Genomic DNA, 24,376 nt, shown 5'->3' with positions numbered 1-24,376 from the left:
CACCATCTTAAGAATGTGGACTCTAGGTGTCTTCCATCATTTCCTGCTGTAGAGAATGAGCCGACAGCAAGAAAAAACATCATGAAAAAGAAAATTGAGGAATCAGAGGAAGAGATAATGTTGCGGTGAAAAGATGCTGAGAGACAACTCGGTTGATATTCCCAGCTTGTACAGCGTAATGATAGATTGCCCAACGGGCATCAATTCTGTGTGTAACCGACGGAGTAACCTTGTGGGCATGACGGTTAAGTAATAAAATATGGCAGACTGCCCCCAAGTTTTCCAACGTTCATCCTTCCGTTCTGTCTTCTACCTATTTGGTTTGGCTACACAGCCCAGGGAGTTTTTGGTGCATCAGCGAGTCTTCGGGGGTGCATTGATGAAGTTTAGCGAGCTTGTGCTGCACCAGGAACCCTAGAGTGTTAATTAATTTACACGGCTCCGTTAATTTTCAACGGTCTTTTACATTTTCATGGGATTTTTTTCGTTTCAATCAACTTGACTTGCCGGAAATTTCCAGTTATTAATTCAGTCGATGATTTTTTGCTGTGTGCGATATTTGGGGGGTGAAGTATAGAAAGAGAAATATTGTCAGAATTACGGAATGATCCGCGTGATGGGAATAATTTTCTGGGAATTTTTATTAGAAAGGAAGAGAACGAATGGAAATCTAGATAAATTATTTAGTGAAGAATTTGGGAGACGTAAAAATGCTCGATTGTCTTATTCAATAACTTCGTGATGACGGAAATTTTGAATATCAGCCATTTGTTTGTCTGGTGATGAGACGTTTGATAGACAGACACACTTCAACATCACCAGGATATTTTCTCGGTAGAATAACTGAGCACACAAGATGATTGATACTTGATGTCTAGAATTAATTCTAGGGATGATATTCTAGTGGTTCGTTTGTAACCTTTTGAATTGAAATAATTTCCATTGTGCATTTTCAAGTGGTGCACGTTGAAATGCACTGGAGGAAGTAAATAATATATTTATTTTTTTACGATTCCATTTCAATTGAACGTCATGCGTTAGAGTTATGTTTAATAACTCCAATCAAATGGCCTTTTAATTGAACAAGCCCAACATTCACGAAAAAAAGCGTGAGCACTCCTTTGTAATTCTCTGATGAAAGTAATCATCATGTTTACTGGTGATTGCATACCAGCTGATTCCATGTAATTACGTTTCATAAATCGTTGCTGAACTGGGAGGAATTGAAACCCATGGCCTCTTCGTGATACGAACCTTTAATGAGAGAAGAGTAAAGGGACTCAAGATTCTCGAGACTCTCCTGCTTATTGGCCAATCATTTGACCCTTTAATCCCAATTGTCCGCTGTGGAGTTGTTCATTGAACGTGCGTGATCATTCCTGTTCAGTGTCGTTTGTGATTTTTAATGATTTTTATGTCTCGAGGGAATTTTCAGCAAAATCATCCACTTGGATAATTCCAAAATTGGATAATTCCAGTGGAAAATCCCTCGTCACCGATAAACAAAGAAATCGAAAATTCCATGTTATTCTAGACAAAATCGAAAATTTCACGGGCAAAAAAATTCGCAAATCATAAAAATCATTGAGCGAACTGGGAGTTCCCTAATTATTACGGAATATTTCTCTCCGCATAAGCAATCGATTCAAAACACTAGAAATTTCCCTGCATTTAATTTCGAAGACCAACAAACTGATATTTCCAATGCACATTTAATTCGGGAATATCCCAAGCCGAAGTGAATATAAATTATGTATTCCATGTACCTAATAAACAAGCTTTGTTTGTCTCATCAACAATTCCAGTTAAGCATCACCGACTAAGTTAGCATATACATATACAGCAACTGCGGGCCGAAATCACAAATTCTCTTTGGGAATGAAATTGGGGTTTTAGTTGGCAAGGGAGGGTTACACTCAGCTGGGTCACAGGTGCCATACGATGCTGATCTGTGCTTGCCTTCAGCGTGGTCAACAGGAACTTCTGTACACATATTTGCCAAGTACCCGCACCGGAATACCGATACGTTCTGTAAGGACACGCATTTCAAGCCTTTATCGAGGGAGTGAATAGGCCCGGATGCGCAAGCGCACCGACACAACACATAACCAATGAGTTTAGTGTGGTGCTATTGTTAACGTATGGTTTCCCCTTTTCCAACTTGGGAATTCCCATCTGAATGACAAAATATTGCTGCGCTAGCGTTTCATCTCTGCCGAAGAATCTGAATGAATTAGCTGGAAATAATGATAGGAATTCAGGAACATATTCCTTTTTTATTTTATTCCAACGACAAACATTATTTTTTCTTTCCATATTTGACAATCTGAATTTTCATTTTCACTCATTTATAAAAAAATCGTATGGTAAAGTCTTCACAAAATTATCTAAAAATCCTGAAAACGTAAAAAAAATTGGAAAACTCTGCGATGACTCGCGCGACAGTAACGATTTTAAAAAAGCAATCCATTAATCATAAAGCTCCAGCCACTCAGTTAATCAACAAATAATTCCCTCGTCATTCTCATCATCGTTAAAAAATTCAATTGCATCGAATAATTACAATTTCCAAACGACATTACCACCGCAGAATATTAATTTCTATTATTTACGACGCGAGGATAAATTCTCCCGCAACTAATGTACAATTTCCTAGAATGATATATGCATTTACTAAGTACATTAAATTCAATTCAACCCACAAGCCATACTCACATCGATGACATCATAGCTATGAATCTCAATTGTCCACTTGGCATTTCAATGATGCGATACGGTATACCCTCGCACGAGACCAAGAAAAGAGAAAAGCCCAGAGCCATAAGAAATGGCGGTCTGTGACAGGCTCGTTCGTTATAACAAGATTGTTTTATAATTCAACCATTTCACATTCCATAATTTATTCAACTGTAAATTGGGTGTTGGAATAATCTGTTCGCCCTCTTGTACATACACACATCCTCTTTGGCAAACGTTATTACGTTATGTCGAAGTATACCTTGACGAAAATATGGGAGTATATAAATCATTTTAGGTATCTCGAGTTAAAGCTCTTTCACTGGCTATTGCAATTCCAAGTGGATTCTCTCGATCCCTGTACCAATGCATTTTTTTCGATTTCGTCAGAGCTCATACGTCGATAGCTCTTTATCTTCCTTAACTCGATTTATTTGCCCCATTGATTTGTTGCTGGAGAAATAAGAAAAATAAAAAAAAAAACTAACGCATCTCACCAGTCTCTCCTTATCCATTTTATCGATTTAAGTCACCAAGTAAATATGGTCCTTGAACTTTAAATGGAAATTGTCTCTCGTAAAATTCAGTCGAACGGAGAAATTGCAATTTTCGCGGGATTTATTGACAATTTGTTTGGTAATAAAAGAATATCGAGGATGAGAATAATGGAATTCCCATTTTCAGGGGACGAGGATATTAAAAAAGCTCATTGATTGAAACGAGAGACATTTGTCGGGACAATCCGGTACTTTTTCTCTGATAAATTATGAGAGAGCTCAGGAATTTTTTAATTACTGATTGATGATGATGTCTGGTGGTGTCCTAATTGATTCAGTGGATTGTCGTGTTTGAAAAAAAAATAAATTACATGTTTGTGGATGTATTTTTAGAGAAAGGAAATTTATTTTTCTTTGGGACGAAAAAAATATGGAATTTTAATATTTCGGGAAAATTAAATAAATTTTCTCGCAAACGTGTGAATAATACCAAAATGCTATTCACTGGTGTAACTAATGTACCTTATTAATTAAAACAAGATTCATCACAACATTAATAATTTAATTACGAAAGTAATCCAAATGTGCTGTAGAATTTTGATACAAAGCTCCCATCTGAGAAATAACATTCCAATCTGTTTATATTAAATTTCGTAGACCTCTAGACAGCCACTGTGGTTTGTTAATATTCCATTATCCCCCCAAAACAACTGTTCAGTGAACATTTTCGGTGAATAATTCAGGGCTTTAATTAAGTAATGTCAGAGCGTTGAACAACCCTCTACGCTTTCGGAATCGGCTAATGCACCTGCCATTATATTCAGGATCAGTTATAATTCCAATTATTTTACAGCCATCGAGGATGGATTTCATCGGTTTATATCTGTGCTCAATCGTTTCAGAATACAGCCGTCATTTGCATTTCACTATTTTCGTGTATTCAATGCTGACCAACCACAGGATATGCTATTTTAGTCAACGATTCGTTAAATAAGGGCATGTTAACGAGCAGGAAATAATTCCTGGGTGTGTTTATCCGTTGCTAGCGGCGACTGGGAGGAGTGACTGGGTGGGGGGAATTTTAGGAACCAATCGGTGACATCCGAAATGTCTCGTATGGAAATGGAAAATGAGGATCGGATATCCAACTTATCCGGAAGCGACGTTTCAGTCGGGGCTTTGACCGTTTTTACGACCACCCGGCTCGACACCGAGGACTAATGCTCCATCCCTGTCCGTGCATGTTCTCAACTACATTAGAATGAGACATGGGGTAAAACGGAATTTCCATTCTAGTGGCTATAATTTGTTTTTTGAATTTTTTTAAATTAAAATTTCTTTTTTCTGTCGCTCGTCTTTCCCATTTTTCTCCTCAACTTCAACCACCTGTTTGTACCCTCTCCCTCATTCCAACCCCCCTTCCCCCCACGTTTATAATTTACCTCCATCTCTCGATTTTGGAAAAATTCATCAATCCGCCCAATCACCTGTGCACACATTTTCTAAAAAAATAATTTCTCCCGCTTTCATGGCATCAGTCACTGGCCTTTTCGAGTCATCGAGTCATCGACTCATCGACTCATCGACGGTCTACTTGATCCCTGATGATTCTCCAATACTTTTATTTACTTAATAAACACAAATTGTTCGTTAAAATATCGTTCGATGTATTCTTAAGGCATTTCTTTGAGAACAGTTGAATTTCAACGGGCAAGTGATAAATATGAAAGTGTGAGAATTGACATAGGTATCCAGGGCAATTTACCAAGAGCTGTACGTTGAAAGGATTGAAAAAGAAATTGTACTGTGGATGAAAAGATGAGTAGAGGGGAATGAAAGCGTGACGATTGTCCGTGGTGAGGCGCGCGATTGCCTCTGACAAGAGCGTGACGATCCAATTTTGTATTCCATCGTATAACTGGATAACTTACGAGGAGGATAAAGGACGGGATGGAGGGAAATGAAGGGGAGATCACATTGAAGGAAACGACGAAGGCTGTTCACATGGTGAAATTTTTCTCTCCCCTTTTTCCGGGGCCCCTCGTGGCCAGAAGTCGAAGTGATGCCGCGGGGGAGACCACCCGCACGTTTACTGCGTGTGCTCCTCGGCGCGACGTTTTGCCTTCTTCTGGAGTGTATGTTTCTCGGGTATTTTTGCCCGCCTACTTGACTGGAGGCCCTGATATTCGATTTATGAGCGGGCCCGCACTGAGCGCAAAACACCCACCTTCTCACTCATTTTTTTAATATCCTCAGGGCATTCGATGGAGTGAAAAAATTCTTTTTGGGGCTTTCTCGCGAATTTTGAGAATCTTATAGATTGATTGATAATTATTGAAGTTCCATAACGGTTATAAACGTACATTTTGTTAATGAAAATGTATGTCTTCCTGAATTTTCAGAGGGAATTAGAATTATTTCGGAAAATATTTTCGTTTCGATGTAAATTCAAACTCATAATATTGAAAATTCAAGTTTTCAAGGTAGCGAACCATAAAGATATCTCTCATTGAATTATCATTTATCTGTTTAAATATATTTGCGATAAAAAAAATGGCATTTTTTTCGCTCGTGATCGCGATTCATGAACCACATCTCCTCCCCGAAAAATCAAACGATCCATACCCCATTGAGGGACATCCCTAATTACCCTATTTACAAATCAATTAGTCTCGCCCGAAGACACACAACTACCCATCCCAACAGTCAATTCCGCCAATTCCCAGCAAACAATCACTTACACCTTCAATGAAACAACAGTGTAAATTTTCAAATTTTCCAACTGATGATAATTTCCCGGTGTGTCTCGTAATCCACAATTTTCGTAAACAGAACTCATACTCACGAATGCCATCCCCCCATAATGTTGGCTTTGGAAATATATAGTCCAAGTGAATGCGTCGGTTTTGATTTAATTGCCGTTAATGGATAGGGGTGCCATCCGGGGTGGTCCTGGTCACCGGCTGCACCGTCCAACCCAGACGTTAATCATGACAAATGAGCTCAAGCGAATGCTCACGCTTTTCCCTCACAAATTTCCGAGCATTTGCCGATAAACTCAAATTCACGGAGTCATATAAAGTCGTATAAATATCATATATCCTGGGTGAGTTTCTTCTTTTACTTTCTTCACTCGGGATCATGTATTTTATCTCCTCCTCCCTTTCCAACCCCTCGGTATCTCCAGACGCTGAAAACTTTTACCTCCTACCAATTTAGCCGGTTTTTCCTTCCTATATTGCATGATATTTGTTTGTGAAAAATGAACGAGTATATCGTGGAAGCTCGTGGTTGAGTTGCGAAAAAGTTCAACATTATCAAGTTGCATCACTCCGAGGTAATTGATTAAAAAGTTTTTGAGTTATATCGGAGCATACCAATATACTTATTGAATTTCTTTTTACCCACGTAATCTTTGGGTAACGAAAATTTATCAGGTCTGGATATTCCCGGGGAATAGCACCTTATTTCGGATGATTCAGGGGTGCAAATAGAATGAAGATGATGCAATCTTTCAGACGTACTTTACCTTCGGAAGGGCTTCATTTGAATACACAACAGGGATGTTTTCCGTATTTTCTTTTTCCCTATTTTATGATTTATGAGAAATTACACTTTAGAATTTTTTGGAACTTGCCACAATAGATGCAGTTGAATTTTCCGTATTGAAAATTCAATTCAGTTTGATATTGCATCAACTATTCATTTATTAAATTATTTTACGATTCTTTGCAATACTTTACAATACAATACAAACCATAAATCGAGATTGTTATATTTTTCGGTGCCATGTCCCGCCGCCTTCAAATTTTCTCGTTGATTGGCTGGAGCCAACTAGTCAGCAAAACAGAATGATCAGCTTGAATTAGTCAACCAGACTGTTTATATCTATCTGAATGTCACGGTCATTTCCCGTCCCGATTGATTAATCACTCGTGCGAGGAAATCCAAATTGATCCATTTCCCTCCCCAGCGCATCTGTCATCCCACATTCGAAATGAAATGATGCGCACCGTGAAAGGAAAAGTGACTGAGCCAGATAATAATCAGTGAGCGGTAATGTCCCAAAATTTTCAACATAATAAATAAATTCGGGGAAATCGAAGCCTTTGTCGATGAAAAAAAAAGCTCAATGCAGTTCAATAATTCATTAGCAGGAATAGAATTTACTGGCCCATCTCTCTTGATACATTTGGTTTATATTTTTACCTCTAGTATATACCGACATTAAACTAATTGCCAGGGGTACCTTGTTCATGTTGCACTCGCGGTGCGGCCTGTCGTGCTTTTACCGATAAACTCATGACTATATAATCCTACACGGGGGGGGGGGAGGAGGAGGAGTGCTTTTCCCAGCTCTATTATTTTAATATGCGTACCCATAACGCATGGTTTTTATACGGCAAACACACCCGCTGGTGCATGCACCTTTTATATTTACCACCGTTGTTTCCATGATCTTTGAAAAAAAAAAAAATAATAAAAGAGATTCCATCTCTGCTATTATATTCTGATTGCGATACTCCCCTTCAATTAGTCAATTAATTAACACTTTTTTTTCCACTGAAATTAATTAAAAACTCGTTTGTTCTGTTAGTTTTTTGATGGCGATAGCCGGAGATATTTTAGTGTAATTATTATTATTTCTTTTAGGAATTTTTTAGGTCTGGGTATTTGGGGGTAGGGCTAGGGTTGACGGTCCAGTGGAATGAGAATGTAAAATTATTCAGGACAATGGAGATGTGATAGTTTATTGGACTTGTTGCATTTTTGAAAATGATTTTTGGTAAATATTTTAAAATGAGGGATAATTCTTTACGGATTTTTCTGTCTGTTCAGAGTGATTTTTCAATTAAATCTGTCAAAAGCAAATTCAACCATATGCTCGTTCATCGAGAACAAAAATTGATTGTTCACTTTGGAAAATGAACAATGCGTGTATCGCGGGTGGTTGAGGAATCCCCAAGACACGTCATAAGACAGTATCCGGTTGCATTCGTCACAGATCTCTGCACGTGTTTAACGTTATCCTTGACGAATCGACCCCGTTTTTCCCACACACAGAAAAATCCCTATTGCCGAGCCTGAAAGATCTGAATACCTCCTGTAGTCCACAATAGCCCACACACCACACGAGTAGGATTGTAACTATATAACTTCCCCGTTTTTTTTTTCTTTTTCAGGGGATTTTACTCTGAAGTATGCCGACTCCAAGGGCCGCACCGGGAGCCAAACAACTTTTTGGGGGTAAGTCGAATATTGTTTTATACAGAGTTTAAAGTTCTGGGCCAGCAGTTTGGTTGTTCAGGGTCTGAAGAAGCCGGGAGATCCGTGGAGAATTAATTCCCCGTTGATCTTGAAATATGTCAGACATTGTTAATTCAATGTTTCTCAACATTATGTTTTTCCACCAAAATTTCCACACAACTTCACTCATCGGTTTTTTAATTTTTCGGGAGTTGAGACATTTCCGGAATTTTTATGTGCGAATATAAAGTCGAAGCAGCACCGCAGTCTTTAAAATCAATAGTCAATTTATCTGGAGAATTGATCTGAATAGTCAATTTGACTTTAATAATAGATTCAATTTTTTTCAAGTCCAGAATTTTTTATTCTAGACTTTTTAATATATTATCGAAGGTAAATAATTTAATAAATAAGTGATACTATTGAGGTCGAGGATTGAAAAAGGCCATAATGCTGTCCCTCGTTGCTCCAATGGTCTAGAAATAATTGGCTGAAATTAATAACGATAGGCACGATCAATTGAACCGATAAATCATTCCGCCTTGATGGTTCCTGTATCACCCCGCAAAATTTGTGAAGGCGATTGGTACTACCCTGAAACTATAAATTCCCATTCCGATATTCAGTCGTTGCTCAAAAAATTGTCCGGGCGATTTTTTATCAACTGAAAATTCAGAATGCGATAAATAAATTACCGAAACCGAGAAATATATTCCTCCGATTTTCGCTTCAATAAAAAATCAAGTAGATTTCCTCGTTATAAAAGCAGAATCTCTCGCTCGACTAAATAAATAAAAAACAACTTCCCAATTTTATTGGGTCTCGTTGAAAAAGTGAATTGAATTTGCTTTTTCAACTGAAACAGCTAAAGTACTTAGGAGTATCCCTAGTTACCTGGCAAGACCAAGTAAAATTTGGCGTGACGCTGAGGCCCCGGGAAAATTTGCCGATTCGATGCGTACGAGAAGTTTCCAGGAAGATGTATAGTTCAGCAACGATGAGACTCCGGTGTATGCTTCGTCTCTAATAATCATCCAGTTTTCAACGTGTTTGACTAGCGTTAAGTCTCGGAGGTAATATTTCTAGAAAACATGTTAAACAAGCAGAACACGTTACAGGGTTGCACGAGTGAAATTTCATTCCCCAATTGGTGGCTAATTAAATTATCCCGCGTCTATCTCAGTTTGATATTCGTCAGGATAAGAATTTTCGTTGAAATCCATCATGTCAGACAGCTCTTTCGCGTATATGGAAAGATGGTAAAAGTTCTGTACCATTTGCGAATGTTTTGTTGGGTTTATCGTGTGAATCTCGAGTTTCTTCAGCAATTATCCCCAAAACATTTTGAAATACACTTGCCGAGGCCCCTGATAACCCATGGCTCGGTGGATCGTATGAAAAACCCGTATTCTTATCATGTAGTACACTATAATCACTTCAAAATGGATACAAACTAATCGTTGGGGACCATAAATAATTCCTTATCTGTTTCATTTAAAAAACCAAACATTCTCGAATTAATGAACACTGGACTTTCAGAATGTTAAATTCGGGGGAATAATTTATTTTAATTAAGTGAACTTTATCGAAATTCTAATGGGAATTTTCATCGGTGCCAATGAATTTATTTCTTGTAATTGAAATATTTTCGTTGTCATTAGCTCGAGTCTGTATATTCTAAATGAGGGAATTTCCGGGATAAAAATATTCTCGATCAGTGATATATATTTACTCCCCCGGAAAATTAACCTCACAAGAGACCCTAACGAAACATTCTAAATCAAAAAGGCTCAATGCCGGTCAATTAGCGAAATAAAGACCAGTACATTCGATTCTTCAGACAACCCACTCACCCGTGGAAAGCCCTTTGCTGTGAGATTTTAGTTCCAAGAGCAGTATCATACCAGCCACATGCTTTTTTTTTTCCTCGTATATCCCCCTTCTCCCTCGTGATCCAGCGAAACGAACACGGATTAGTCAAGGGTTGCTCGTCCACTGCTGGCCTTTTCACTGTTTCCCTCGCCACAAAAACTTCCTCCTCATCCCGTCACTAGTATCTACCATTGTCATCTCTGAATGATGTCGGTTTTAAATTCATTTTAATAACTTGTCCTTTCAATTTACCTCTTTGTATTTTCTTCGAGCATTTGTTAAGCTAATGTGAACGCGTGTTTGGTTATTTCTTGGTTTGAATTTTTAATTCAATGCTGGCCTGTCGGCTTGTGTATGTATGACACGAACAAATAAAAAAAAAACAGAATGACTCATCGGAAATTTGGATTTCTCACTGGATGTATGATTAATTCACGATAATATTCAACATTTCATTGAATGTTTCGTTCGATGTTGTAAGTGGTGGATGAAAATTGAAATTTCATGCACAGTTGACTAATCACTTTGGAGAGAAACAATTAGGAAATTTCGGAGCATTAACTTATCATTCGAATATTTTAATACTAATCTAATAAATATAAAATATAATAATAATTGTATATTGAAACATAGATTGTTTGGACACGAGACCTGATGTTAATCTATTCTTTGGTGCTATCAGTCACCCGACATTTCTCATATTTTTATTGAGAAATACAAAACTATTTCCGAAATCATATTTCATTTTCACGAAATAATTAAACCGTAATTGAACCCCTTTATTGGTTCATGGATAAGGCTTTGCATTTTAATGGAAAAATTCTTGAAATTCCAGTAGCACTCCAGTGTGATAAAAATGTGCATAGAAAATTTTACACATAAATTTTTAACCCTGAAACACAAGAAACTTTTCAAGCTTGAAACCAATCCGGGGAAATTCTCTCGCCAGTATATATTTTTTTTTATTCCCACCGGAAGATGAAAAAAGAAATAGTTGAATGAAAATTGGACACCCGAACCTAAATCGATTGTGATGATGAGACATTGTCCCTCAGTTTTTTTTTTCAATCTCACATTATTTTGGGTGACTTGGTGATGTATCGAGCCCGACTGCATGGGTTTAAAGTTTCACGTATTCGTTCAATATTCCACCATTTACGTAGCTTTTTATCCCAACTGATTTCATGAGTCAGGTACATACATACACACACATACACACACATTGCCGGTGAGAATCTGCATACGAATGGGGGAGGGAGAGAGGAAGGGAGGATGGAACATTGTTCCTAGCGGAATAGTAAGAATTTGTTTCATGCTGCACGCAGCACACCAATTTTCTATACCACAACCCACGCTCATTCTTTCTTTTCTCAGTCGCTTTCTGGTTGCGTTTGAAGAGTGATGCCGCCTGTCAGACAAATTCCTGCATATTATTTATTTGTTTCTTCTTTCTCTCGGGTCTCTCATCTTCTTCAGAGTGTTTAGGATTATTCATTGTTTGTGCGATGACCCGGAGTGGGACATTTAGGGTCACTTTCTCAAACGCATCCGTGTTGTTACTCCCTATTTTCATTGAAAGATTCTATTCATTGATAAAAATAAATTAAATTTTTCACTGGGACTCCGGATAAAAATAACGGAGGCGATTGTCTAATTTGTAATACTTTCGGATTAGTCTTGAAAAATTTCCCGGGGGAACGTATTATTGCGATGGCGATATTCCACTTTATTGGAGCTATTTTACGAAATCGAATGGATCCTCATGCGCCATCAACATCTAACGAAAATAGTTTTTCCCCGTCGAATGGTCAGTTGGACCAAATCCCGGGTGAATTCCCGGCCAATAAGGAGACGGCTGTTCATTCAGCTTGCATCATTGATTCACCAGACACATGACCTGGCCTGAACTTAGAAGCAACTAATTCACAGACGCGACAGATCATTCTGAGGCTCATCAATTATTCCTCCTTTTCAATTTTTCAGTAAAATCTGCTATCTAAACCTCCAATACCGCCTCAAGTATTCAGCAGACATGTTTATGAAATGGCCAGACTATGATTATTGAAAATATGAATCTCGTTACCCTGCAGACGCATGAATAATTCAGTGCATTTAATTGTTATTCCAGAGCCTTTGCGTCAATATTGTTGAAAAATTGTGCTTTACCTCGCGGCATTTAGTGAACGATATAATTTCACTGGGGAAAAATTTTCACAGACAACAAAATGCGGAGTCAATTGCGTCCACAAAATGTAATGTCTGTTTTTTTTTTCATTATATTTTCTATTTAGTGTGACCAAAATTTAAATCATTGAAACATAAATATTCGAGTGAAGTACCTACTGCACCCTCTCAGAGCCCAGTAAATTTATTCAGCGATAAATAAATTATCCACATGGTCAAACAGCTCTCGAATTTAATGGAAATCGAAGCACACCTGAAAAACGATAATTCATGGCAAAATAGACCACTCCGGTATTTTAAACATCACGAAAATGTGATATTTCAATTTATCAGAGGTGTTTTTGGTTCCATAAATTGTAAATGAATTCAATCTTCATCAGAGTACAAAATAAATAACTGGATAAAAATAAAATACAAATTATTGAACGGAAATCATTCATCACGTTGAGGGGAAAATAATCTACTAACACTTATCGCTCGCATTGGAAAGGCTTTTTGATTGGCCGTAACACATTGTTTTGACGCATTATGGCACGTCATCATTATAATTGATTCTAACGGGTTTTGTGTTAGACTGGAGGTGTACGAACTTATCGAGATGGTAGCCAGGGCAATTAGTTTGCCGTTCGACAGACAGAGCAGTATCTTTCACTTTTTCAAATTGTTTCGAGGCCTCGAGACCTTTCAGACAGCATCACATTTCTTTCAATTAGTTCATTTCATCGCTTCATTCACTGATGGTCACTACGCAAGATGATTTTTACACACGTATTCGACATTTTTATGATAAAAAAAAAATTTATCGAATTCCCCTCCTTGAATTTCTATCGCTATCTGTTAAAATCTTCACTCGTCATTTCTACATGTAGCCCCTCAAATTTCTTTCAATTAATTCCCCCACCTCATTTTTTTTTCACCTCCAATCACATCCCAGAAACGACCTAACAAGGTGAAAATTTTCATCCACTCACGCAGCGATTATTCAATTCCAAAAGTCAATGTGTATTTCTTTAGTACAGATCATCCAAGGCAATACGTTGAGTAGTGTTTCTTCATCTCATCCTGTCTCTTGAATTCCAACTGAGCCCCTTCCTCCTCCCCTTTAAAATCCAAGAGATACCAAACGTTCCCATACCAACGCCAGGGATTTAAACTCAATTTTTCGTTTTTCTCCATCCACTGCCCCTTTCCCTCAGTTTTTGTTGAAATGAAACGAGCCGAAGATGGAATCCGCACTACCAGGCGAATCCCAAGGAGGGGGATTTTGATACTGGTATGGCATCATGGGCATCCTGGAATATCACTGGAAGACCACGAGACGCCTCTTCGTTTATGCTGGGTGATATTATTTTCTTTTTATATCAAAAAACGATGATACCGAAGAGCATGGGATATCTGTACGAGAATTTGGCATACTCAGCCGTATATGTTTTCTGTAGAAAATCAGACCTGAAAGGGATGAAAAATAAATGTAAAAAATTACGTGGCTCGGCGAGCATTTTGACGACTGAATGTACAGAAATTCGCTGACGAGAATTTTCCACGATTCAAAGAAATATTTTTCTCCCGGTCTGTCATACATTTTTCTATCTCTTTACTTCGACGAGGCCATTCAGACTGACAGGGATCCAACAAATTATCGCTCGTGTTATTGGTCATGCAGTGAACAGCGTAATCCATCTGGGAAATTTACATCATAATGGTGGATAAAACTGATGGGGGGAGGGGGGGGGAGGGGCTTAGACTTAATGTCCAAGAAAATCCAATTGAGTGGAACATGATAATGTGTGTTGGAGAATAAGCCTCTGCAGGGCTGGGAGAAGATCTTGTAAAAGTTTGAAGATATTCTGAAAATGTTTTAATCTAGTTTAACCTCGTCATTGAGTAGGACACTTTTTAAGGGAACTTTTCAGCTTTGAGGAGTGATCCATTTAAAAGCAATTATCCTCGGTTCCAGGGCCCCATCGATTTGGGTAATTAACGTCTGCATAGCTTTTTATCTCTAGCTGTCGGGGATATCATCGTTATGGTCGCTCGGCGCGCTGGGATATTCTTAGTTTTACGTTAGTTTTTAAATGGTGCTGTTGGTGGAACCAAAGTTGGAAAACTCGGAGATGAAGTGGATCATGGCTAATGAGACTTGATGAGCGTGACTTAATTGGGGGAATGAAAATTTTTGGTTGTAAATAAACTCCAGTAAGCTCTACTTTTTTTTCATTAAAGGTTTTTACATCTTTGCGAGTCATATTGACAGTTATCGTCATAGGATATTTTCGGACTACAATCTGATAAGATACCTTGGTAAAATAATTTAATTGTTCGTCATCAAGGACTGATGGCTGAAAAAATTTTAATACACCTCATGATATCACCTCGCCGCCAAATTTTATGACTAGACTGATAAAGATCATATAACAATGAAACACCTCCCCCCCCCCTCCAATTCACTGTCAATAGAGGAGTGGCATATGAATTGACATCATCTGAAATTGGTATCGTACAAACAATGAAAATAACGAATGACCAATTGACGGTAATAAATTGAAAAATTGTAAAGTTGTGGGACACCTCGTGCACAAGAGTAGAGTATAATCGAGTGAAGTACTGACTAATAATTCTTACCACGTTTAACCAATTCTCTCCTTTCCACCTGAATGATGAGCTACAAAATGTCCACAGACAGGCACAACCAACTTCTCATGATCAGTTGGAAATATTCGATTCGATGCTCGCATCAAATGTACTGTATATGCGACATACAGCATACGTTGGAGTGACCAGAATGTGGTTATCGAAAGCGAAGCAAAAGATAAGTATGTACGTGATGACTGTACCAAACGATAGTTGAACTGTTGGCTATAGAAACAACTACACTGGTTGGAGTACAAAATCTAGGATCGATGTGGTAGGAAAAGAAGCCACTGCAGTTTGCTACCTGTTAGCATGTAACCGGAACACGATGATTCTTTTTTTTCCAACTCACCCAGATCCAGCGAAAATACCAATAGATAAAACACGAACAATACTATTGTCAATGGATTTCTTCATGGAAACGTCGAAGAACAATGTACAAGTTTCTCCTCGAAAGTGAAAGCAATTTTGTAGATTTTATCAGTGGTGAACGATGCCATGGGAATAGGTATTTCGAAAAAGATTGACGAGACACATATGTTTTCCATTTTCAATAATTCGTAGTCTTTTTTCTTCTCATTTTATTAGAAAAAAAATTCGTTCAGTGGTTCTTCTCTCTCGATCATGAATTAATTTAGTATAACAGGTGAATAAAATGCGTCGCGTGAAACACTATTTACAACAATAGAATACAAGTTTAAGTTTTTGTTTTTTATCTTGGATTTTTTTTTCACAGTTTTCATTTCTAAGAAATAATTAATACGAACATTTATAGGATGGGCCCTTGGAGATTTGTCTCAAACAAACCCGTTGTATTGTTTTTCTTTCTCGTTCTATATACAAAAGTAGATACATTATTTACAGAGGTTTCTTTACTTATGGACTAATAAGCGTTGGGTGGCTTCTCAGACACGAGAAAAGCCACAGTCGGCAATTGGACAGAATGAGGTAACGTGACGCTAGTTTTGCCTCAAATTACGTGAGTCTTGTTTACATTTTTTTTTCTATTTCCCATACCGAACAATATAAAAATCAACATGGAAAATGTTTAATGCGAACAAGTTCAAGGAACTACTGGTGGTATTTTAAGATAAATAAAGAGAGACATAGAAATCAATATAAAAATTATCAATGTTTGCTATAAGTCTTTATGCACGGACTTAACCGTCATCGAGTTCGTAACTCACGTCTGTCCCTCGCCTGACAGCCAATAATTACACGCTTCTCACTGCAATTCAATTACCATACACAACTCCTCGCATTCCATTCATATCCAGTCTTAGTCAGAGTAACCCTAGAAAAATAGGGTTCACACGAAACGTCCAGAGAACTCTCCCTCCGCACTTCCTCACAATAAATTTTCATCTTCCATCCTTACATATTTAAACGAAAAAAAAAATGTCTTATGTACAAACACGTGGGAGTTTTAGTGAAGAAACGAGAAGGGATAAAATTTGATGAAAGCAATCTGGGCGACATTTTACGATATATCTTTAAATACACGGATGTAAGCTACACGAAATAAGTACGAGGATTAACAGGCATACCACCAACACCACCAATATGCCCCTGTGACAATGGTGGTTCTGGTATCGTACTGTAAAGATGGCTACCACGTGATGAAAGACTTGCTGGTCTACCATTGGCAGTGTGAAGGGCACTGTAGCCACCGTGATGTTGATGCTCAGCACCGCTGTCCTCGTCCTCAGTTCTGCTTGATGCGGAACTAACGTAGGTTGACTGCGTGGGGGTTGGCGTGGGTGCATGATGAACCGGAGCGACCAAAAGTCCATTTGGTTTGGCCCATAGGTCCGCTGGTGCTGAGGGTGCGGCTGTGTAACGCGCCGGTACCCTCACACCACATCTGTCACCATTGATCTTCTTTCCATCTCGCCTTTTGTCCGCTGGATCTGGCATAGCGAATCTCAGTTTTTCCCAGAAACGCTTGTCACTCCATGTGATGACCTCGCAGGTTTGAAGCAGTAGTTGAAGCTCGGTATCCTGATTACGTGGTGCTTCGGTTGCCATAAGAATGACAACCCTGCGCCTCCTTGAGCTCGGTCTAATAGTATCAAGGACACAACGAAGGGCAGCACGAAATTCCGGATGCTGCCACTCATTGGCGAAAAATACCGGTGAAAATATCAACACAATGCGCCTCGCTGCTGCTGCAGCTGGTGGTAATGCCTCCTGATATCTCGATGGTGGTAAATCACGATAATGAAGGCACAAACTCAAGCCCGATTGCTCCAATTCAGCTGACAAACATCCTGAGACAAAGTCCTGATCTCTCTCATTGTAGATGATATAGCCATCGTAGAGTCTGTCACGCTCTTCATCTGGTGGATTTACAACTTTACCAAGTCTGAGGCCGTACTTTGAGTGCATCCACAGACGTACATCTTGCCTGAATGCAAAAGCAAGTGCAACCACCAGGCAAATGACAATGACCACAACAAGTGCACCAGCCAGTAGTGGTACAAAGTTACCACCCGTGAGATTTGTATCTGGTATACCTCTGGAGACAGCCTCGGTCGATGGATCACCACAGCGGCGTAGTGCCTGGGCAAGTGTTTCAGTTCCATCTCGGCAATACATTTTCTCAGCATCACCATCGTGCTGTCCCAGCCAAGATCGCAATTTAGCTGTATTACTGCAATCACAGTTCCACGCATTACCCTCAAGTGCAACTCTAGCACCAGCCCCAGTACCAGCCAATGCTTCCCATGGACGGAAATCGACAATTCTATTGCTATCCAATCTCAACACTTCCAGACTCTTCATTTTATTAAAAGTCGTATTGCCAACTTCAGCAATAGCATTGTGATCCAGATACAGTTCAGATAGTGTTTCCAGTTGATCGAACTCAAATCCACGAAGTTCTCGTAGGGCATTACCCTCAAGATGTAAAACACGTAATGCTGGTGCACCATTGAATGTTCGATTATGGAGAGCGGAAATGGCACTGTTATTCAAATACAATACCTCGAGTCGTCGTTTTCCAATAAAAACGTGACTACCCAAATCCCCAAGATCATTTCCATCAAGATATATTTCTGTAGCATCCATGGGAATTCTCTCTGGCACATTTTTATAACCACCATTGGAGCAATCAACGACATTACTCGACCAACTGTGGTCATGATAGCACGAGCAATTATCAGGACATGTCATTTCACAATCACAAGCATCAAAATCACAACAATGACACAGTGCAAAACAGTGTGCCTCGTAACGACAGAGAAAGTCCTTAGCTCTCAATGATAATAGTGGACGTTTTGGTGTTGCCCTTATGTGTACCATGTCACACGTTACAGCATCAAGATCCATAACCCTCGGATATTCTCGAGGTCGTGGTTGCTCATTGATCTTGGGTAACCACTCCATCGAGCAATCACACAAAAATGGATTATCACCAATGTGAAATTCTGGCAAATTACGCTCAACAGGCACCTCCTGAATAGCCAATGCTGCAATATCAATGTGCTTGATCTCATTACCATAGAGAATAACCTTCTCAAGACTGGTTTTTCGCAAAAATGTACCCGGTGAAACACTACGTATTCTATTGTTATTAAGTCGGAGTGTTTCAATGCCATCGGGTATACTTGAATCAGATACTTCAGTGATGAGATTGTAACTAGCGTCCAGCATTTTGATCCGAAGATTTCCCTGGACCATGTAAAAATTTCCCAATTCACTGATCTGATTGTTGTGTATGTCCAGCCACTCGAGACTCGGTGGTAAATGACTGTAGTCGAACCACAGTAATTTATTATCCGAAACATTGAGCAACTGAAGAGTACTGAGACTTGTGAATGCCCCACGTATCTCAGTCAACTGATTATCATCGAGTCTTATGGCACGTAATTTTGGATTACTCGAGAATGCACTTTGTTCAACGTGTCTTATTGAATTGCTGGCGAGATTCAGTACTTGTAGCTCCGGTAAACTTGAAAATGCCTCTCTGGTGACATTCTCAAGTTTATTATCAACAAGACGTAGTCCGTACAGTTCATCAAGACCAGCAAATGACTCCCTAGTGATTTTCGATATTCTGTTGTTGCCAAGATCGAGGGTTTTTAAAACGCGCAGTTCACGTATCGCCTCCGGCACATCGGTAAATGAATTTCCGCTCATGGAGAGCTCTTGTAAGCTTGTGGCATTAACAAAGGCATGACGATGCACATTGTGGAGCTTATTACCATCCAAGAAGAACTGTATGAGGGAGCCAAGACCCACCGTGTGACCGGGCTCAAAACGTGAAATTCGATTGTGCGAGAGAGTCAAAGAATGTAAATTCCTGAGTGAACTGAAGCAACCATCACCCAGTGTGTCGATCTTATTGTGCTCCACGGACAATATTTGAAGGCTAGAAAGTCCCTTAAACACGTTGTTGCTTATTTTAGTGAGATTATTGGACGACAAATCCAGAATTACGAGTCTCACAAGTCGAGAAAATGTATCACGATTCACCCAATAACTCGTTAAATTATTTTTACTGAGATCCAGTGACTGGAGTTTATCCAAATTATCCAGCAATCCGGGCCCAAGTACATCCAGTAAATTATTACTCAGCAAGAGTTCACGTAATTCACGTGTATCCGAGAATAAATCCGGGGGCAGTGCAACAAGTTTATTATTCGATAAATTTAATCTCGTTAAATCCGATAATCCAGCTAACGCATGATCGGCAATGTATCCTATGTCATTGTCCTGTAACATGAGACTCTTCAATTTTCCAAGGCCTCTGAATGAACTGTTGGACAGTGAATTCAAATCATTATCACTAAGTTCAAGTACTTCGAGTTTAGGTGTACACACTGACAATGGTTGGGAAAAATCGAGTGACAAAACATCCTGTAACTTGTTGCGCGTTAGATTCAAACTCACTAGATCTGGCACAGCGCACAACAGTTCCGTCGGCAATGACCACACATTATTATCACCAAGATCCAGATTGCGTAGTCTATCGAGCCCCCTGAGTGCATCGCGATTGATCTCCATTGACATACCAGACCAGTCATTGTTGTGGGTTCTTATAGTGAGACTCCGTAAATTACGGGCCGATGCAAATGCACCCGCTGGCAAATACCGTATTTTACACCGTTCAATAGTCAGCTCTTGTAGATGTTTCAGTGGTGTAAAAAAATCCCTGGGATCTTCAATCTGCGATTCAAAAAATAGTGCATCATTGCACTCGAGAATCAGTGATGTTACAGATTCCGCCTGAATTGCCGATAAATTACCAATTAGTTCAACGGCATTGGCTATGGTTCTCAGTCTACAGAGTAAGCTCTGTTTCTCCGAATTAAAGTCTTTCCTCCATTCGCAGCCACGAGGTGCTTCCAAACTCGTTATACTCCGTGACAATACCGTTGACATTGACAGCAGTGTCAGCCACACTATAATACGCACCTCCATTGCTTTTATTTATTCAAAATTATCTGGCGAGTTACGGCAAACAAAATTACACTGACAGTATATCCTCTTTCGTCATGCACTCACAGTCATTTTTATTATTTCACTTTATCACTTACTATTGTTCAAACTTTTTACTCTTTGTTAATATTCGATTACAACTGGGGCGAACTTTGTTGCTGTCGCTTGCTCAATCATTATTACCGGTTTTAAGAGTCAACGGTGATTGTTGCGCGCGTGTTGAAAAAAAAGTTGTTATTAAAATTTGTTCACAACTGCCTCCGGTGAGAGACGTTGGACGACTGACTTACCAGTCAAACTACCAGCGGGTTCTGCGCTCCGTTCGAATTCTATCCCCTCCACCACTTGGGCTCATCCCCTCCCAGTGTATATGGGTGTATGTGTGTACTGCACAGTGCATTCTCTCCCCCTCCAGTGGTAACTGTCCCACGGGATGCAGCCCTGCATCTTGTATCACTCGTTCCGCTGCTTCAGAGCCCACGGGCAATGGGTATGTATAGAGGGGGGGGGGGACAGGTTAGCTTGATGTTACAGGGGCTTTTGCGCCCGAGGGGGAAACGCGACGAACCGGCTGACTGACAACGCTACTTACTAGGTAAACAGCCCCAACTCCTTTTCCATTGTAGACTTGTTGGCGTATGTGCACTTTGTGCGTTTAAAAGCATCCGAACCACGTGTTTTTATTGCGGTTACTTCACTCGTGGCTGCATACACGAATTTCATTTATTTGAGGGATAATCGGGGGTTAGAAGGTGCGTTTACCCGATCGCGAGGGGTAAAGGGGTATCCAGAGGGTGTGAGAAATTATTGGTGGAGGTTCAATGATTGGAAGAGTATCGAGGAATTAAATTAATGGACTAATCAAGTAAATTACATATAAATTATTACTAAATGCAGTGCATTAAATCTGAACTTTTTTATTCTTAAAATGGCACCAGAAAGAAGAAGAAAAAAATTAAATTGGAAATTTTAAAGGGGGTAAAAACGTAGGGTCTTGAAATATTCAGTGTTCAACCAATCGAAAACGTGAAACTATCAGGCTAATGCGACTCCTTCTGTAGCCCATCCTGATCGCGATTCGAGTGGATGTACCCGTCAACGTCTGAGCACGTCTGTTTGTGCTGCGGCATCGGCGGCGGCCTCTCGATCATCCCAACGCGCCTGGGGAAGCTCTCTTCCCCTCAGTCCCCTCATCCACCTCTTTTCTTCTGTTATGTCCTGCATCGTCTCCTGGTCCTCCCCCTCGCTATCGTCCCAACGATCGACGATTCAACGACGAGAAACGATAAATCAGTCAGGCCAATACACACGTGTATTTTCGTGTGGCCTTCTATCCGCCTCCACCTTCTCTACCTCCTTATTTCTTTCACTTTTTTAGTTTCAGTTGATGTTTTTTTTTTTCACTTTGTTTCACGGGTTTCTTGTATACCTGCAGTCTGGTCCTTCTCTCTTCCCTTTATTCATTGGTTTCTGCGAGAAACCTTTAACAAGATGACCCGCACGCGTCTCAGGAATCTTCAAGTCGAATAGTCAATTCTCCGAAAAATCAAGACAATAAATTTTAACCGGCAATTTATTATTTCGATGTAGACATTTACTAATCGACGGAGAAGGCCTAGGAATTTACGGTTGATTCGCTGCAGTTTGGTGATAAAATATCACCGTTGAGATACGATGAAAATATCCTCATCATGGGGGGAACTATTGCTCAGAGAATAATTTTTTTTTGGTGATAAAAATCAACGATTTGAGGTATTTTTAATCGCAAATGATGGAGAAGTTCTTCTTTTGAGTCACACTGATCGAGATTTAGAGGGAAAATTGTGAAGTTTTCGAATTTAGCAGCTCGAGAGCTCCTGATGAGTGACTTGGAGAAAAAAAAAATATTTCAACAGAGCAATTCCTCGGTAAAGAATTATCTTATTTATTTTGTTCAGCCGAATGTCGAAAGAACTGAAATGAATAAATCAGTAATAATAGTCGAGGTGTTCCTCAGCACAGGTTAACATAGACCAATCAAACATTGACTCATTATGTTTACCACTCCAACATCAGTAATTTCGAGTCGAAGCTCTAAAATTTTTTTCCAACTCTTGTTTCTCGTGTTAATCTCCTTATCGGGGACCCTCTCCAAAGGCTTTTCACACTTTTACTGTGTAACTGGGGTCCCACGTGTGCGGTACAAATGCCGAGATGTCGGTGTTTTTTTGAATTGGATAACGCATCTCGAGGAGTTACAGTGTTATGGCCTCGTAACGTACCAAGCGGCACGGATGGCCAGCAGATGGCTCAAGGACTCAGTGTGATCCTTAGGTGGTAGTAACATCCACTCATCATCACCCCTGCAGTCGAGATTTTAACCGTACAACATTTTCTCACATTATTCTCTCGAAAATATACCGAGGGGGGGAAAAAACTTCACTCCAAGCTGTGAAAAAAAAGGAGGAGTGAAATTATTGAGATAAGCGTCTGGCGCTTTCATCCCGGGAAATTGTTCTCTTCATTGGGATATTCGCTCAATTAAGTTCCTACACATTCCTATACTTAATTGGACAAATTCTTGCGGGTATAAGACGCGGTAAATCCGCGACCTACACCACTGACGTATACGTGTATTTATAGAATTGTTGAGTGTAAAATTGTAATTTCTAAAAATAGTGAAAAGGGAGGACTAGGTTTAAATAAAATGGCGTAGTGATTTTTTTTACATGATAAATGTTGTTAAAGACGTAAGTACTTTGTAACAGTTTCCTGCGGACTGCCGAAATTACTTTCTTCTGATGAATACATAATAAGAATTATTCCAACGCTCGGAGCTGATATTCTCACGAAGAATATTTCCTCATTAAAATTTATTTTCTCATTTTAATCACAAAATTATTGCCACCCTTCTTTAATTTTATTAGACCGAGAAAAAAATAAATTCTCGAACACATCAACTGATCGAAAACATTTTAATCATTGAAAATCGTCAGCTGAAATTCCATTTTCCACCGACGCATTAATTCTTCAAATAGAAAATATCACCGCAAGAGCTGTTATCATGAATTTTTTCCATCCAACAATGACAAAAATATTCGCAAAACTCCAGTAGAGTATTTTTAAAGCTATCACCATGTCCCACGTTCTGTAAAAAATTCACTAAACCCACCATCAGATATACGAATAGCCCGGATGAAAGAAATAATCGGAAAATATGCACATGCACCGGGAGGCACGTGTCGATCGCATCTGGTGAATTTGATGCTGTCGATCGAAACGTGTCTTCAACTCTTCGGAATCCCCGCATGGAGAGCCACACGGTCAACCGAGTTCCCACACTTCATTAAGTATTTACGAGCCGCCGACATGGGATCAATTTTTCATGGGTGGCAAACGCGAAGAGCTAAGCGCGATACTCTGGAATAAAAAAGGAGGGTAGTGGAGGCCGAGAGGGGGGGTTGGTGGAGGGGGAGAGAGGGAGGGAAAAGGAACGCTCAAACATGATGATGTAGAACAGAGAGTGGAGAAGAGATGGAGAATGATGTTGATGGTGGTAGAGGTGGCCAACGGCGCATTTAACCAACAACTCTCTTTCTGCTTCGTAGGCAGAATAATTTGTCAGGGTTGTGAGGGGGGTAGGAGAGGGTTGGCGTTGGCAAGCTGGCAGCGAATTAACTTGAGGAGAGGCCAGACAGTGGGCCAACGACAAAGATTTAGTCAATGCCAAAAGACGAGACTGAAGACATTCGAAAGAGCGCTCGCTGGATGAGAGAAATTATGATAGA

General features: G+C 39.5%; 1 protein-coding gene and 1 long non-coding RNA gene across 2 annotated transcripts in view; both read right to left on the bottom strand.

Annotated features, from left to right (window-relative positions):
- Window positions 1–24,376, bottom strand: part of LOC135168618 (uncharacterized) — a 41,603-nt gene that overhangs the window by 13,927 nt on the left and 3,300 nt on the right. The gene's annotated exons all lie outside the window — the stretch shown is intronic.
- On the bottom strand, window positions 15,708–20,901 carry LOC135168604 (toll-like receptor Tollo). The gene has a single exon (XM_064132979.1). It carries the CDS (start codon window positions 20,589–20,591, stop codon window positions 16,680–16,682), a length of 3,912 nt encoding a protein of 1,303 aa, XP_063989049.1. The 5' UTR covers window positions 20,592–20,901; the 3' UTR covers window positions 15,708–16,679.

This window comes from Diachasmimorpha longicaudata, chromosome 13 (genome assembly GCF_034640455.1).
Source record: "Diachasmimorpha longicaudata isolate KC_UGA_2023 chromosome 13, iyDiaLong2, whole genome shotgun sequence".
NCBI lineage: Eukaryota > Metazoa > Arthropoda > Insecta > Hymenoptera > Braconidae > Diachasmimorpha > Diachasmimorpha longicaudata.
Note: the sequence above shows the minus strand (reverse complement) of the source record. Positions and strands in the feature narration are given on the sequence as shown.